The sequence below is a fragment of the Rhynchophorus ferrugineus genome, unplaced genomic scaffold, assembly GCF_030347505.1.
Source record: "Rhynchophorus ferrugineus isolate W39M unplaced genomic scaffold, kcgeb_rfMv2 rfM11, whole genome shotgun sequence".
In the NCBI taxonomy this organism is placed as follows: domain Eukaryota; kingdom Metazoa; phylum Arthropoda; class Insecta; order Coleoptera; family Curculionidae; genus Rhynchophorus; species Rhynchophorus ferrugineus.
The window spans coordinates 29,736,431-29,755,256 of NW_027472590.1; the positions used below are offsets into that span (position 1 = coordinate 29,736,431).

The 18,826-nt window shown below is 34.7% G+C and overlaps 2 protein-coding genes across 5 annotated transcripts in view; both read left to right on the forward strand.

The window, feature by feature from the left end:
- The first annotated feature begins 3,663 nt into the window (after positions 1 to 3,663).
- LOC143204497 (uncharacterized) lies at positions 3,664 to 11,059 on the forward strand. The gene is made up of 5 exons (XM_076417044.1): positions 3,664 to 3,726; positions 3,883 to 3,913; positions 3,966 to 4,094; positions 10,061 to 10,214; positions 10,748 to 11,059. The coding sequence occupies exons 1-5, from the start codon at positions 3,664 to 3,666 to the stop codon at positions 10,926 to 10,928; spliced, it is 558 nt and encodes a 185-aa protein (XP_076273159.1). The 3' UTR covers positions 10,929 to 11,059.
- Positions 11,060 to 18,000: 6,941 nt separating this feature from the next.
- LOC143205178 (signal-induced proliferation-associated 1-like protein 1) overlaps positions 18,001 to 18,826 on the forward strand; it is a 116,739-nt gene continuing 115,913 nt past the window's right edge. For 2 of the 4 annotated variants that reach the window (XM_076418284.1, XM_076418283.1), the window contains exon 1: positions 18,001 to 18,356. The gene's annotated coding sequence lies outside the window, so the exon portion shown is untranslated. The remainder of the gene's footprint in view (positions 18,357 to 18,826) is intronic. The other 2 variants (XM_076418288.1, XM_076418285.1) reach the window with 1 other exon arrangement.

The following is an 18,826-nucleotide window of genomic DNA, read 5'->3' on the forward strand; positions in this document are numbered from 1 at the left end:
AATATAATAGAATTCGCAGACCAATAAGCTGGGAATGATTTTATAGACAAGATAGTATCTCGTGATTATTTTATTACATTATATATACATTATATTACATTACATTACATATTACATTATATATATATATATATATATATATATATATATTATATTTAATTTTTTTAAATTTTTAGTTGCTGTTCTTTAAATTATTACTTTTTGGTATGTTTTCTGCATTCTAGGGTATATTATACAATTTAACCGTTTTAATTATCCATTCCACAATTTTCACAAAAATATTGTAAAAAATAATTAAAACTTGCCTCAATACATTTTTTTGTTGAATAACTAAATAAAATATTAACAGACACAGACTTAGTCTGCTTTCAGTATGCAGGAACAAAGAGATAGGAGCTTAAACACGTCTTATTTAAATTGATTGCACTATAGAAATATGAAAAAGGAAAAGGCACTGTAGACAATTTTGATTAAATTTACCAGGAGATATCTTGTGTTCTCAATTAGGTTGCAATTTTTTATATTTACATTTAATTGTTTTTTATTAACCTATTTATTGTTAATTATTTGTTATTTATTTATTTATTTTATTTGTATTTTATATACTTATGTTTTAGCGTTTCAGTATTTTATGGTATTTGTATTTATGTAGGATTTTATTTTAATACATTTATTTGAAAAATTACATTTGGGTTTTATTAAAAATTTAATTGGTCAGTAGAATGTGACGTCATAGGTTAGTCACGTAAAGTCATTTTTATAAGTTATTTTCTTTACAGGTGTCTGTAATAATAGTTTAAACCAACCACTGAAATACAACGAAACGTTAACAGCGCTTTCCTGCTAACCTGCTATAATCCCGTAAACAGCATTCTGTCAAGCTAATTTAGAATAAATGCGCATGAGCAATTCTGGCTAATTTCAATGATCTCAAAATATAATCATCATGCTTAGATACCTACAAAAAATATTGAGTAAATACATTGATTGTATACAGTACTGTGTTGCAGTAAGTGTTATATTGATAGTTTTTGCTCGATTTTCTTCAACATTGTACCATATATCATGAGACGATAGTAAAAAGAACCTATTTATTCGCAATTAGCTTGACAGATTTCATCTGCATTGTTATTTATGAGAGTTGTACTTAGGAAGTATTTTTTAGGTTAATTTTATATTTCCCAAAGTTTGTTCAGGTAAAAGTTATAATTTTGTAGATCTGGTACATGTAGATTAATTCTTTTGTAGATAATATAGCTCTAGCAGAGAATGCAGTGGTTAAATATCGAGATAAGAAGGAAATTAGAAGAATCTTAGAAGAAAAGTATGCTCAGCGAGTAACAGAAGAACCAAATAAGGAGAATAACATTGGTAATAGAATGGACAGTATATATAAAGTGTCAATCGATTTTTTTATGATTCTTTATTACAATCATTATGCCTATTGTGCAACTTAGATCCAAACACTGTACTTTTCTCATCATTGCTGTTTCAGAATTCATAAACAGATTTCCATATCTACGTCAATAACAGAATAACCAAAAATATTGTTTATCCATAAACGTTTAGAAATTAAATATATTTGAGACGTATGTTTTCTCCTTTTATAAAAGCAAACTGTATAATAGACAATTTGACTAACTATTTATATAAATAGCATATAACTATAAAACCACAGCAGTGTGTAACCTCGTATACCTAGTAATAACATCAATAAAACATTAATAATGATTAAAAATTGGAGGACAAAGTCAAGTGTGTTGAATTCGATAACGTAGACCATCGGCAATACATTAAAATTATAACTAACAAATGTGTAAGTAAACTGTGTATGAATAACTGTAAATTGAAATTGACCGAAACAGCAGACACTCTAAAGATATCAATTGAACATGTATCATTCACGAATATTCAGTCAGTAGAATGTGACGTCATAGGTTAGTCACGTAAAGTCTTTTTAAAAAGTTATTTTATTTACAGGTGTCTGTAATACTAGTTTAAACCAACCACTGAAATACATAGAAACGTTAACAGCGCCTTCCTGCTAACCTGTTATAATCCCATAAACAGCAAAGCTTAGCTTTGAATTCTGTCAAGCTAGTTTAGAATAAATGCGCATGAGCAATTCTGGCTAATTTCAATAATCTCAAAATATAAACATCAGGCTTAGATACCTACAAAAAATATTGAGTAAATAAATTGATCGTATACGTTCGTAAAGACGCCAGTGTCATTGGATTTATATACACGCCTATAAGGTCATTTCATCCCGCTTGCTATTCAGGAACCCAAAATAGAAGCGTTTAAATCAGCCACATCGGTATTATTCAGCTAGTCTCTATTATTGCAAATTGTTATTCAAGCAAACAAACAGTTGTCGGAACTGCAAACGTTTGACCCGAATTTAGGCGAAGAGTTCACTCAGTCAATGTCAATTTCATTGCCAGTTGTTAATTGCTCGAATTTGATTTGATTATATGATTCAAATTAACATGCTAATTCGATGTCCTTATCTATTTATGTACATATATAATATTAGTTTAGCAAGACAATAATTTAGAGTTTGTAAGATTGATATTTTGTTGGCTCTGTCAAATACATTTGCCTCTCGGTCTTTTTAAAATGTTACTTGGAGTTAAAATATAGGACGAAATATAGGAAATATAGGAAGTTTCTCAAAATAAAATCATGAGAAGTATTGAGACTACAGGACTTATTACTTATAAGAACAGGGTCCATTCTCATGTCAATATGGAAGTAATACCACTCTTGGATAACACCCAAATAGGATACAGACTCAATTGAATCAAACCATTTAATCTTGTGTAGTATTGGAACAATTTTGGCGTATATGGAAAATCAGAGCATAAAATGTAAAATTTCGATAGTCTACATCTCGGCAACTATAAGAGATAATTCAATTTGACAAACGACAACGTAATCAGCATGCCGAATATTACTTAGTATGTTAATTGAAACAAAATCCGCAATTCATGGGACCATTTTACAATTTTGGCGTATATGGAAACAGCCTAAAATGTAAAATTTCGATAGCATATATCTCGGAAACTATAAGAGATAATTCAATTTGGCAAACGATTACGTAATCAACATGCCAAATATCACTCGGTATGTGAATTGGAACAAAGTCCATAATTCATAAGTCCATTTTAACATTTTGGTGTATATGGAAAAACAGAACCTAAAATGTAAAATTTCGATAGCCTATATCGGAAACGATAAGAAATAATTGAATTTGGTAAACGACTACATAATGACCATGTCGAATATCACTCAGTATGTGAATTGGAACAAAATCCATAATTCCTAAGACCATTTTACAATTTTGGTGTATATGGAAAAACAGAACCTAAAATGTAAAATTTAGATATCCAATTTAGCAAACCACTACATTATCCATGCCGAATTTACTTAGTATGTGAACTCACTACTCACTACATTAGTGAGGTGCATTTAATAGAAAAAAAACAGTGTTAATATATAAACATTATTACACCAGAGACTAAGATATGGCCGATGGGTCAGTCGGTAACTACTAATAACGATGTAATAAATAAATCGAAAATAAAATAAAATCTTAGTTTCTAAGATTTTAAAATTTCTAATAAAATATTTTTTCAATGACCTCAAAATATAATCATCATGCTTAGATACCTACAAAAAATATTGAGTAAATACATTGATTGTATACAGTACTGTGTTGCAGTAAGTGTTATATTGATAGTTTTTGCTCGATTTTCTTCAACATTGTACCATATATCATGAGACGATAGTAAAAAGACCCTATTTATTCCCAACCAGCTTGACAAATTTCATCTGCATTGTTATTTATGAGAGTTGTACTTAGGAAGTATTTTTCAGGTTAATTTTATATTTCCCAAAGTTTGTTCAGGTAAAAGTTATAATTTTGTAGATCTGGTACATGTAGATTAATTCTTTTGTAGATAATATAGCAAGTGCTCTAGCAGAGAATGCAGTGATTAAATATCGAGATAAGAAAGAAATTAGAAGAATCTTAGAAGAAAAGTATGCTCGGCGAGTAACAGAAGAACCAAATAAGGAGAATAACATTGGTAATAGAATGAACAGTGTATATAAAGTATCGATCGATTTTTTTATGATTCTTTATTACAATCATTATGCCTATTGTGCAATTTAGATCCAAACACTGTACTTTTCTCATTATTGCTGTTCTAGAATTGATGAATGATTTCCATATCTACGTCAATAATAGAATAACCAAAAATATTGTTTATCCATAAACGTTTGGAAATTAAATATATTTGAGAGGTATGTTTCCTCCTTTTATAAAAACAGACTCTATAATAGACTATTTGACTAACTATTTATATAAATAGTATATAACTATAAAACCACAGCAGTGTGTAACCTCGTATACCTAGTAATAACGTAAATAAAACATTAATAGTGATTAAAAATTGGAGGACAAAGTCAAGTGTGTTGAATTCGATAACGTAGACCATCGGCAATACATTGAAATTATAACTAACAAATTTGGTAACTAAACTGTGCATGAATTGTATTGAATGAATTGTATGTGTAAATTAAAATTGACTATTTTGAATATTTCTTTACAGGTGTCTGTAATAGTAATTTAAACCAACCACTGAAATACATCGAAACGTTAACAGCGCCTTCCTGCTAACCTGCTATAATCCCATAAACAGCAAAGCGTAGCTCTGAATTCTGTCAAGTTAGTTTAGAATAAATGCGCATGAGCAATTCTGGCTAATTTCCTCAAAATATAATCATCAGGCTTAGATACCTACAAAAAATATTGAGTAAATAAATTGATCGTATACGTTCGTAAAGACGTCAGTGTCATTGGATTTATATACACGCCTATAAGGTCATTTCATCCCGCTTGCTATTCAGGAACCCAAAATAGAAGCGTTTAAATCAGACACATCGGTATTATTCAGCTAGTCTCTATTATTGCAAATTGTTATTCAAGCAAACAAACAGTTGTCGGAACTGCAAACGTTTGACCCGAATTTAGGCGAAGAGTTCACTCAGTCAATGTCAATTTCATTGCCAGTTGTTAATTGCTCGAATTTGATTTGACTATAGGATTCAAATTAACATGCTAATTCGATGTCCTTATCTATTTATGTACATATATAATATTAGTTTAGCAAGACAATAATTTAGAGTTTGTAAGATTGATATTTTGTTGGCTCTGTCAAATACGTTTGCATCTCGGTCTTTTTAAAATGTTACTTGGAGTTAAAATATAGGACGAAATATAGGAAATATAGGAAGTTTCTCAAAATAAAATCATGAGAAGTATTGAGACTACAGGACTGATTACTTACACGGAGACCTGTAGATACCGACTCAGAAAATAAAGAGAATTGCAAGGAGGTATAAGGACAGGCTCCATTCTCATGTCAATATCTAAGTAATACCACTCTTGGATAACACCCGAATCAAATCATTTGATCTTGTGTGGTGTTGGCAGAATTTTGGCGTATATGGAAAATCACAGCATAAAATGTAAAATTTCGATAGCCTACATCTCGGCAACTATAGATAATAGACTAGAGATAATTCAATTTGACAAACGACTACGTAATCAGCATGCCGAATATTATTTAGTATGTTAATTGGAACAAAATCCGTAATTCATAGGACCATTTTACAATTTTGGCGTATATGGAACAGCCTAAAATGTAAAATTTCGATAGCATATATCTCGGAAACTACAAGAGATAATTCAATTTGGCAAACGATTACGTAATCAGCATGCTAAATATTACTCCGTGTGTGAATTGGAACAAAGTCCATAATTCATAAGTTCATTTTACAATTTTGATGTATATGGAAAAACAGAACCATACAGAGATACTCTATAACATCTACATCATATCATTCACGAATATTTGGTTATGAGAAAGCTCTGTTTTGACCAAAAACGACGAGGAGTTGATAATTCAGAGCAGTTTTTGACGATGACAAAGCGTAATAAACCCGAGTTTTTGCGTCGATATGTCACAATAGATGAAACATGGCTCCATCATTTCACTCCGAAGTCCAATCGACAGTCATCCCAGTGAACTGCACACGATGAACCCCTCCCACTCTAAAGCGTGGGAAAACGCAATAGTCGGCTGACAAGGTTATGGCGTCTGTATTTTGGGATGCGCATGGAATAATTTTCATGGATTACCTTGAAAAAGAAAGGACCATCAACAGCAACTATTACATAGCGTTATTGGGCTGTTTGAAGGACGAAATCGGCGAAAAGCGGTTGGATTTGCAGAAAAAGAAAGTGCTCCTTCACCAAGACAATGCACCGTGTCATAAGTCAGTGAAACTATGGCAAAAATCCATGAATTGAGCTTCAAATTGCTTCCTCATCCACCGTATTCTCCAGATCTGGCCCCCAGCAGCTATTTCCTGTTCTCAGATCTCAAAAGAATGCTCGCTGCGAAGAAATTTTCGTCGAATGAAGAGGTAATCGCCGAAACTGAGGCCTATTTTGAAGCAAAGGACAAGTCGTACTACAAAAATGGTATCGAAAAGTTGGAGGGTCGCTATAATCAGAGCATCACCCTTGAAGGGAATTATGTTGAATAAAAGAAATTACCAAATAAATGTGTTTTTTTATGGTAGGCCGGGGACTTTTCAATTGACCTGTTATTTAGGTTTTTATTTCCATTTTATATAGTCCATTTGTAGATGTTGCAGACTGTCACTTCTACTTTATATATCAGCAGTGTAGAGCAGATACGAAATTGGTCTTAAGGCACTACCTGGAGTTATGTCCAGCCGAAATAGTTTTAAATGTTGAAGATTGTGTTATTTTTTTATGCGAAACTGTTAATTTTGTTTCTAAGAACTATGATTCCAGCAATTGACAATGGTTGCGTAGTAATAATTTACTCTTCTTGTGGATTATTCAGCCATTCTAGAAATCTTTCCGGGCAGTATTTATTTTCTTCAAACGCCTCTACAATAATGTTACAACAATCGCATCTATCAAGTTCTAATAACTCATAATCGTGCGTATGTATGAATTAACGCTGTTATAACAGCACATAAACCTAAACCATTGTTTATACAAACAACCGTATCGATAATATTTATAAATATCGGTAAGATGAAGAGAATTGTTAACGATTATAAAATTCTACCATAAATATTGTAATAAATCTGGATAATATTGAGAAAGTATACAAAAGTATGTTAACAATAAACAATATACAAACATCAATAGGTTAGGAAGGAAGTTATTTCGGTTCTTTGGCAGACTATCTTTTGCCAATAGGAATATAAGTTTTAAATGCTAAGGGTTGAAAACAAAAATGTTATTTACTCGAAAACTATTTTATTTTATATTGAACCGCTGGCATAATCCCATTTTTAACCGACTTCAACAAAGAAGGATTTTCTATGTTCGACTGTATAACAGGTCAATTGAAAACTCCCCGGTCTATCATAGTAAAACACATTTTTTTTGGCAAAATTAGTTTTTTTAATTCAACATAATTCCCTTCAAGGGTGATACACTGATTTTAGCGACCCTTTAACTTTTCGATACCATTTTTGTAGTACTATTTGTCCTTTGCTTTAAAATAGGCCTCAGTTTCGGCGATCACCTCTTCATTCGACGAAAATTTCCTCTCAGCGAGCGTTATTTTGAGATCTAAGAACAAGAAATAGTTGCTGGGGGCCTAGAACTACAATTCATGGATTTTTGGCATCGTTTTCACTGACTTGTGATACGGTGCATTGTCTTGGTGAAGCAGCACTTTCTTCTTCTCAAGTGCGGCCGTGTTTCGACGATTTCGTCCAAACGATTCAATAACTCTATGTAATAGTCGCCATAATACGGTTTTCCTAATCCAAAATCGTTCAGTTTGCATTTTAAACACTAACCATATCAAATGGAAAGCTGCAGGAATTTTACTGACAACCGCCTCTATGGTATAGTGTGTGGCAACCGCCACGACCCTTTAAGTCACTACGAATTCACCAACAAGTACAAAGGTTGGCAACGCCGGTGGATTGGTACCATGTAGTTCCAGGCTATAAAAGACCATCACGACGATTTCTCGCTCTATTTTCTTTTCTCCATCTCCTTGTAATAGTACCACTTCCACAGCGCTACCGTACTTCATCTACCTAACCTAATATCCAGTCAATTCTCCCGTCGACCACACGTATAATTTAATATAAAAATAAACAGTATTTCTTCAACCAGTCGTTTCAGTTCTCGTGCAAATTCCTTCCAAAAATAGTAGTGAGTGTTCTGACAAATAATCGCAGCGACAGCCACACATTTCGACCGACTGACCGACCCGACGAACATTCCTACAAGTGGTTAAATCGTTCAGTTAACACGGGGAGGTCGCGGGTTTGATTCCCGGCGGGGCCAACGACTTTTTGTTGTTACTGTAATTTGAAACCACGCCTCCTATCTTTTAAGGTTAGAGCATGCTCACCGTTTTTTTTTTATTAGGTAAGAAATGTAGTGCGTACCCTAAACTCACGTTTTCAGGGATGAAACTTCACATTTTCAAGGAGGTATCAATCTACGACGGCGTTATTTTCGCGAAATATAACGTGTATAGCTTTGAAGCTTGATGTCAGTAGAATAAAATGAGATATGTGTCAAATCATAACATTGTATAGTTAAGCCTAGGAACATCTGTTGGAAAAACCGGTAATGACTTTTCGGTACACCTCGTACATGAGATATTACAAATAGCACCAGTTTAGCATCAAGATCCTACAAAAAGCTACAATTAAAATAGTCAGACATGAAGGAAAAAAAGTTAAGGTTAATATTCTTTGAAAGCCTGCTTAATGTAAATTAAACAGTAGAGCATTTTTATTTTTTTATTAAAACTCTCTGGGAAATTCTGATCTGTAGTTTGAAACAACCTCGCAATTTACTTCCTCCGTAGTTTCCCTTCGTAATAACACCAACAAGTACTCTTCATTAGTACCCAAATGACGTGTTATTGTTTGTTTGTCGTCGTATTTTCCAGATTTAACGATATTTAACATATATGTATCAGGATGCCGAAGACGGATTTGATTCGTCCTCTTGATCGTTTAGCTTCGCCGCGAAATGAAGATGTTTAAAAACACGAACGACCTTGGCAGCGTACAATTTTCCTTCCAAGCCCCCAATTGGAATTTTAATATCCGATGACCTTTCGCTGAATCGCTTGAAAAACCGCCATATACTAATTTAAGCGAAACCATTAGCAAAATATAGTATATCTTATATAGATTCTGTTTCAGGAATTCATTATCTCTTAAAGATTAGACAGATTTGAGTCTATATTTGTATATATATATATATATTTATATATATATATATATATATATATATATATATATATATATATATATATATATATATATATATATATATATATATATATATATATATAAAGATATACTAATCTCCATAATCCTTCTGTTCCTTTTGATACGTTAGATACGCTGTTACAAAGAGCCATTAGGAACCACATTTGGTGGCGTTTATGTATGCCTCAGAATGTCAGTAAACTATAATTACAACATATAGCCAACAATCAACGTATAATGGCTAATAATGAATAATTGATAGCAATGATAAAGTGTGCTACGATAAAGTATGACGTGTGCACATGGTACGAAGGGAAGGTAACGCACGACGTACAAGCTTATATCCTAAATGTAACAATAATAGACGTGCAATAAGATCAAGGGAGGCAACGCACGAGATCCTACTTCTAAGGTTGGTAGGCCTCACCAAATTGTTTAACATTTTAAAAGAAGCGGCAATTCTGCCCAGTTCCTTCTCACTATCGTTCAATGGTCTAAAATATCGAACTATCAGAGGGAATTAAAACGATTTATGTTTTCCTTGAATTGTACATGTCTCCGTGTTCTAAAATAAAAAAAATATCAAGAAAATATCAAGAAAAAACAAATAAATCTCGCTCTTACAATCCCGACCCTTGAAAATTCGGTTGGCTTATTTAATAATGAATAAAATCTACGTCTTATTGTTTTCTAGAACGAATTTCTGAAAGCTATATATGTCATATTTGGTTTTCCTGCCAAAACTGTTTCGCATGCGTCCGTTTAAGATTTCCAGATATCCAGAAAATAAATGGTCCCATCCAAACAGAAAGACAATGTTCTGACGGGCCAACCTGTGATCTGCTCGTGTAAGTATAGTATATTCTAAAAATACTATCGTTTTCAGCCATGAAAAATATTGTTAACAAAACAATTGAACCGACTTCAAAAAATAAATAGCCGGTTTGGTTGGCGCAGTGGTAAAGACGACAGGACGGTCCACCTACTGTTAGTTGCGGGTTCAAATCTCGGCACCAACTTCAGTGCTCAGTTGGTGGTAGTTAAAATAATATTGTATATAGATAAATGAGTTTAGGTAGGTATTAAGCTATAATGTGTGTATATAGTAGAATATAAAATACGTGTAGTAGATAGGTTAAATAAGGCTTTTGTTTGTTTTTGCTTAGTTATTACGACGATTATTATGTGCATATTTTATTTTAAAATGTGTTTTTGTGTTAAAAATATAAGTTTGATTATATTTTAATTTTAGTGTGTTCGTTATTTATTTTTTGAAGTCGGTTCAATTTTTTTATTAAAAATATTTTATTTTTCTCTTATTAGTGTTAGATATTTATTAAATAGATCAGGCAGTTATTTTATTTATTATTACAATGGGTAGGCCCAGTAAAGGTGCAGCCAGTATGAGGAAAAATAGGAATAAAGGAACAGTGATTGAAAATAAGGAGCGTTTCAGGCTCCGGGGTCCACTACGTAGCCTAGATGATTTGACAAATGTTCTAACTAAACAACAACAAAAGTTATTGACCCTGTCGGGAATCGGATCCTCGACTTCCATTTGAGAGCTAAACACATCAATAGTTAGTGCTTAAAAAGCAAAGTGAATGGCTTTTGTACTGAAATATTTCCATCACATCAGCTCAGAAATAACATTATACACAAATATCTGATTATTTTGGATAAAAAATATATGAAAACTTTGTACATGCTTTTCAAGTTTGAGCATTTCCATCGATTTTCCCCCCTTCCCCCAGACAGATCCTGATTTGGTTCCAATGAGACCACCTCGGAAGTGCACCCTTTCGAATAAAAAGAGAATTTTGAAAATCGGCCCACAATTGACGGATAATTCGGCGAACATACATTAAAAATATATATATATATATATACAGCCGAATGTAGAACCTCCTCATTTGTCCGAAGTCGGTTAATAAAAGTAACGTACGTCAATTTTGTCGGCCGCCGATTGGAGACCAAAGGAGTTTTTGATCTCTGTGTCTGTATTCGCGTTAAATACCGCTTGTTTATAAACAGCCAGTGTTTCATTGTTAATACAAATGCACTGATCAACCGATGACATGACATCACCCTACTCGGATTTTCCCAGAAGAGTAACGAGAATCGCCTCGCGACATTTTTGACATTCTTTGCGGTCGTCAAAGGATAATACTTAAAAATAGACATCGATTCACTTGTCTAGAAAAAACACTAATGATTTTAAAGTCCCTAGGTCAATGTGATAGATTCCTAAACGGGATAATACAGATAAATATAAGTTGTCAATGACCGAAATGAAAGAACATAGATAAAAGCATTCTGGAGGTGGTGCCATCTATTCAGAGTAGTTGTAAGTAGAGTGTAATCATACAGCGACATCTGTCACTACCACTGTCAGCTTTAATTAATTGTTTAAGTGTAAAATCATAGAATAGACAGACTTAGAATGCGATCTGTCATGTATAAAGTTGTAGCCAAGTTTTGTTCGTCTAAACCACACGAGGGCGCGCAAAACGGGTTTGTTTACTACAGGGGTAAATTAAAAAATATTATTTATATTACAGGGAGAAATTAAAAAATAGAATTTTAACAAAATATGTGATTTAAATACTAATCAATATTTGTATGAAACACTTTTAAAGTACATCGAAAAATAATGTCAAACTTGACGACTGATAACTTATTTTCTTATTGTAGATTGTTACTGCCTTAATTTTTGTATAATTAATTACACGTTATATTTGATATGCTCAGCACAATCTTAATATACCAATTCATTTTTTAATATATCCCAACAATAAGAGAAACTATACTTGGAACATTTGTTGACTGTGTTTATAATAGCAAAAGATGTATATCTTGGACTAGAGGTCAAATTGAAATGTTCCCGGCGTGACATATAGATGGCGCTACTAGAATTAAATATATATATTTTTTAGTTAGCCCTAACCCTCAAAAGATGCTTGTATAAATTTGACAGCTGTCAGATTATTAGTTTGTAAATTATAGCATTTTGAGTGAAGCAACTTTTGTTATTATGAAAAAGTGGATAAAAGGAATTTCGCGTGCTGATAAAATATTGCTTTTTGAAGGGAAAAAATACAGTTGGCTTGATGCAGAGTTTCCGGACACTGCCCCAGGAAAATCAACCATCAAAGATTGGTATGCTAAGTTTAGATGTGGTGAAATGAGCACCGAAGATTGTGAATGCAGTGAACGCCCAAAAAAGGTTGTTACCGACGAAAACATTTAAAAAATCCACAAAATGATTTTGAATGTACAAGTTTTTGCTTCAACTGTATTTTTTCCCGTCTAAGAGCAATATTTTATCAACACGCAAAATCCCTTTTTATCAATTTTTTTCACAATAACAAAAGTTGCTTACTTAAAATGCTATAATTCACAAACTAATGATCCGACAGCTGTCAAATTTATACACGCATCTTTTGAGTGTTAATGCTAACTAAAAAACATATGGATTTAATTCTAGTAGCGCCATCTATGTGTCAGGCCGGGGACTTTTTAATTGATCTGTTATGGATAGCGTTCAACATTATACTTTCAAGAATTTTTTTTATTGGTGTTGATTAAATGTGATATGATTTATTGACATAATATTTATTGTATTCAATTATTCTAAAAATATATTATTATATTATTGCTCAAATGAAACATTTTCCATATTTGGTAATCGCCAATTGTTAGATTATATACTCCTCTTATAATGTTTTTTGATGCAAATGTTAAATAGTATTTATGTTGTTATTTATTTTTACACATATTTTAAAGTCTCCTTTTTACCAACTAGGGGTTTATCTGGACTTGACCTACTGTTTAATGTGGGTTCCGAACCACGGTCATCATCGGCCATAAATAAGCCTAAAAAAATAGGTTAATTTACGACATCACGTTAGAAACCTCTAAAATTAGCAATGTTGCCTTAGTATATTATGCATGTATTATACATATAAACTTTCCTCTTGAATCACTCTATCTATTGAAAAAAACCGCATCAAAATCCATTGCGTAGTTTTAAAGATTTAAGCGCACATAGGGATATAGGGACAGAAATGGCGACTTTGTTTTATACTATGTAGTGATTAAAAATTAATGTTCATTGTAACCGTTTGGAAATTCAGCTTTTAGGTCTAGTTTCAGTTTTTCAAAAACCCATTACTCTCAAAATAACTAACAGCAAATTTCTCTGACATACAAATACGAAATAGGATATAAAAATTCAAAAATATAAAGTTGGGAAATGAACAGTGATCCAGAGGAAGTCCGTAAAATTTCAAAAAGATTTACGCATCAGTTTTTAAGAAAACTTGTTCATCCATTTCAAAAATAGAATTTTAAGAAGGTATCGTCATACTAAGATTACTCTGGCACGATGAAATAATGAGGGAATTTTCCATAGCCTCTATATTTAAACTTTGCTGTAATTATTAGGAAACTTTGGGATATATATTTTTGATATTACATTATATTAAAGAATTGAGTGTATCTTTGTAAACGAAATTGACAAACATTTCATAGATTTTTCGTTATGTATCAAAATCTTAGTTTAAGTTAGGATATATAAAAACGCTCATAGATTTTTTTTTATTTACTAGATTGACCAGCTAGAACCTAATGGTCTTCGGCTTTTTTTGGATTTGAACACTTGTAGCAGTTCAAGTTCTCCGAGACATACGTTGAAGCAGATTGGACGAACTAACATGTTATACAGCGTGGTTTTCTGTGGGATTGGAAGTTTGCTTTTTTTGCAGAGTAATGGAAATAGTAGGCTGTACACGTCATTTCCTTTACAAATAGCGTGCTGTACTTGGGCTGACCATTGGAATCTGCGGTCGAATTGGAGACCGAGGTATGAAACTTTCTGGAGCCATGAGCCTTTATCGATTTCGAGGTGATAGGCGCGGAACTTCTTATGGTGGAACAGAATAGCCTGAGTTTTGCTCGGGTTTATTTGTAGCCGCCAGAATTTGTACCACTCTATCGCTTGGTTCAGCTGTACTTGGAGTCTGTTGCGAATAACATCGGGACAGTAACCGGTTGTGAAGAAAGCGGTATCATCTGCATAAAATGCCGTGTGGAAAAGTTTGTAGAGCGGGAAATCAGCCTTATAAAGATTGAATAGTAGTGGGGCACCTTGCGGGACCTTTTGAGAGGAAACTGCATCACTGATCCTCACTTGAAAGGACCTACCGTCCAAGTATGAATCTATCAGGGGTATTAAGTCATTCGATAGACCTAGCTGTTTTGCTTTAAATATTAGACCATGGTGCCACATTTGATCGAAAGCTTTGGAGATATGTAAGAAGACATCTAACCTTTTGTCAGTGCCTGGTGGATAGTTGCTGTGACGCAGGTAGCTTGATGGAGGCATGAGTGTTTGGTACGGAAACCGAATTGTTCGTTCGGGATTGTTTAAAGCGTTTAATGTCGCTTTTTCGCCAAGTTTGGAGAGTGAACTAATCAGGCTGATGGGCCTGTAGTCAGATGGATGTTTCTAATTCCTTAGGAAATGCTTCAACCTCAGGATGGAGTTGATAATGTTAGCAAGTTCAGATAGTTGCTTGCTAGTGAGGTTATTTAGATGGTTTGTTGTTATACCATCTGTGCCTGGAGCTTTTTTAGAAGACAGACGTTTTATGGAGAGCTGAAGGTCCCTGGGAGAGACTATGCACTCCATAAGATGAACTGACTAGAAGTATTTCCTCTTTAGAGAGGGGATAGTGTCGTTTATGATGGATAACGTCTATTGAGGTGGGCCCAGGGATGGATTGCATTTCATTTGATTTTCGCACACGTTTGCGAGGAGCTCGGCTTTTTCTGGATTTGTGAAGGCGATGTCCGTAGAGGAATCAGCCTTCAGATGGGGGATTGCGTTCGAATTTTTCCCTATTACGCTTTGGGACAGAGAAGTTGCTTAGATTTTGAAGAAGTGATTCCCATTTCTTCTCATTCTAGGCTCTAACCCTGTCCCTGACTTCTCTGATTGCACGCTGCGCCGTTCGTTTATCCTTGGGATCCAGAGTGGCGCGAGCTCTTCTCGCTATTCTTGTGCCTGATTAGTTCTCTTATTTCTTTAGTGAGGTTATATTGAAAATATTCAGAGCTACTTATTTTAGTAGCTCTGTCTGCGTCTGACTGAATATCTAGAGTGAGTTTCGAGACTGCTCTTTCTAGATCGTTTGAAGAATTTATACTTGGGATAGGTTCTGTCCGCTGAAGCTCGAGTTGAAACAAGCTCCAGTCGGTAGTTTTCATGGGTTTAGGGCAACGGAACTCAGGGAAAAGTCGCTGATGGCGAGGAGGATTGGCCTGTGGTCGGAATCGAGGTCTTGGAGTACTTGCAGGTCAGAGGCTTGATTCGAATTTTGATAGATGAAAAAGTCAGTTATTGTTCGTCGATTGGATCCATAGTGAGTTGGTTCGCTTGGAGCAATTAGCCCAAGTTCCATCTCATTTATTATTCCGGCGTTGCCCGTACCAGCAGTGTTTGGTCTGCTTGCGCTCCAAAGTTGATGATGTGCATTAAAATCACCCCCGATGTATTTAGACGTATTTCCTTGAACTAATGACTTAAATTCATCTTCAGTGAATCCTGCTATTTAACTCGATCGCTATGGAAGTGTGTTCAAGACTTGATATATTGCAGTTGGATGTTCTTGATAATATTTTTAACGGTGACGCCTGTGCCACCGCCATGGCCTGTTAAAACGGATGGAGAGTTTCAGAGGGGTTTCCTGCAGATGCAATATGTCAACATTGTGTGTCGACAGTTGATAAGTTCCTCCTTCTTACCACGCACGGAACATGCATTCCAGGATATTACTATTAATGATCGCGGAGGGGAATTAACCATGGCGGGTCGATAGTAATTCTTCCAGTAGCTGTGTACTGAGCTGGGTACTCCTTGATCATCTGAAGATATTCTGGAAAGTATTTCACCAATGGGGATCAAGTTTGTGTTGTTGCGGAAGGAGCAGCCAGACAACTGTTATCCTGAGTTCGCCACACATAGGTGGGAGGAGGGATTGGTCTTTTTGGTTTGGTTGATTTGGGGGCTGGTCGGTATCTGCATCCCGAGTAAATAGCGGTGTGTGGTTCTCCTCAGTTAGTACATTTTAGCGGTGAATTTCTGTCTTTGGGGCAAGTACGTGAGTCATCTTCGCCTGCGTACTTGACGCAGGCCGGAGTAGCTTTACAGTTGGCCGATGAATGATCGTAGATTTGACAGTTGAAACATTGGACGCGCCTGCCATTGCTGCGTTATGCTTGCACTATTACCACCTGATGCATTAGGCGGTCGACTGCGAAGATACGGCGTTCATAGAATATACGTTATGTTAAATTATGAGTGTATTAGTAAATCAGAAAAGAAAAGAGAGCGAGACGTCGTCGTGATGGTCTTTTATAGCCTGGAGCTGCATGGTACCAAACCACCGGCGTCGCCAACCTTTGTAGTTGTTTTTGATGAATTCCTGGTGGCCTAAAGGGTCGTGGCGGTCGCCACACAGAAGGGGCATATGCTGACATCTATCGTAGTGCAGTCAAAACGCCAAAATATCATGTTACAGGAATCTTTAATTTAACAATACCCAAATAAATGTCTTTTAATATAAAATAATTTGAGCAATTATTCATACAGGTTTTTTATTTTACTTGTCATTGAATTGTTATATTTCTAGATTTTCAGTTATATTTAGAGATATGTTTAATAAAATATGTCACCAGTGCCATCTACTATAAACTGCATGTAACTTTAACCAGATTATACAGGTAACCACATACAATTTATATAGGAACTAAATAAAATTAGGTATTTAAAACTGAATTTTATTCAATTTAGGGCCTTTGTATGGTATCCGTCGACGACAAAAGCACCAGCCCCCGAATCGGATTTCATTATTGAGTGCTGGTAGTGGTAAATCACTGCCGGCAGCATCTTCAGCTGCGGGTCCACTATACAGCCCCTCACAAAAATAAGGGTAATAAACCTGTCAGGTAACAAAGGAACTGGCACGAAAAATCCTACAGTACCGAAAGCTCCGTGAGGTTAGGTTGGAGATGAAGAACCGTTCATTGTTTGATTTGGTCTCTTGCAACGTTGCCGGATCGACTTGATTCAATATATTATCAATATTTTTAGGAATATATATGAATTTTAATATTAATTAATAAAAAGTGGTCTATTCATCTATATTTGTTTTTAAACCTACTTTTGTAATATTACTTAATAAAAAATTGTGTGCTTATATATTATGTTTCAAAATACATTATATTTTAAATATTATGTTTTCGTCCAGCGTGTCCTTTTATTTAGTTTGATATCATGTTAATAACGAGTGTTATAATAGGGTCGTATAGAATTAAAAAATAAATTGTTATATAGGATTTTATTTTTATTTTTGTTTTGTTATTGTTGTACTATTGTTTTTCCTTAAACCTCTCCTTTGAATAAGCCCTACGTATAGTTTTGTAAAATATATTTTTTGTTAATATTATTAACGGCCCCTAATCTTCATTCAGATACTATTACTTAATGTTTGTAAAAATAATTTTCCTGGTGTCTGAGAAATCTTTCCGAGGTTTGGCAACGCGCACGGTTGCACTGTTTACTCTGGGGGAGGGGTGACGTCGCGCTGCCATCGGGACGCGAAGTCGTTTCAATCCGAAGTTCGCTGTTGTGGAGTGGGTCGGCGTTAGATTATCTTTTCATTTGTTTTAGTTTAATTTTTTCCCCTCTCGGTTTCAGTTTTCGGTTTGATGTGGCGCGTGTTCCGCTGACTAGTGCCGTTCGCGCGATAGCACGGGGAGTGTTGACTGGTACCGTGTCCGAAAAGAACACAGCTTCGGAATTCGGGTACCCGTAGTGCTTGAATGTTTTTTAGTTCGTCGTTAACCGTCAAAAAGGATACCGTCAAGGCCCGAAAGTGACGTTGTTCTGTGTGCCTCGCCAGAAAAAGTCTTCTCAGAACGAGGGCGTAAGTACCAACAGTACCTGTGTTGCGTGTGGCGTGTACGCGTACCTTTTCGCATTTATTTAAATCCACTCCCGCCTCGACCTAACGGTACGTCGCCTTCGTTTCCACGGCTCTCGCCCCAAAACCGTGAACGATATTCGGTGACGAAATAGGTTGGTTGAGTGTGAGCGCTGGGAGCTCACCTTGGCGGTACGAACCGGGAAATGATATGGACCGCGGTACCGTTACGGAATTTAAAACGCCATTTTGTCAACTTATCCTTTTTTCTTTCGATGTTTCTCGATTTTTCGTCATGCTGTTGTCGTTCTACTAACTGATGGAGGTTTTTAACGTCTCAGTTTTCCCAGGCCTCTCTATTGTTCTGTCAACGTTATTGTCTAGAGGCCTTAGTACGTACCGAGTAACCTACAAGGATATGTTAAAAGTACCATTTCACAATTGTTTATATTAATTTGTTTCAGTTTGATTCT

Bases quoted from the DNA above. Each gene is read 5' to 3' on its own strand.
- LOC143204497 (XM_076417044.1), top strand. From the start codon at position 3,664: ATGCTTAGATACCTACAAAAAATATTGAGTAAATACATTGATTGTATA. The intron at 3,727-3,882 runs GTAAGTGTTATA...AGTATTTTTCAG, and splicing joins GTATACAGTACTGTGTTGCA to GTTAATTTTATATTTCCCAA. The intron at 10,215-10,747 runs GTAAGTATAGTA...TACAATGGGTAG, and splicing joins CCAACCTGTGATCTGCTCGT to GCCCAGTAAAGGTGCAGCCA.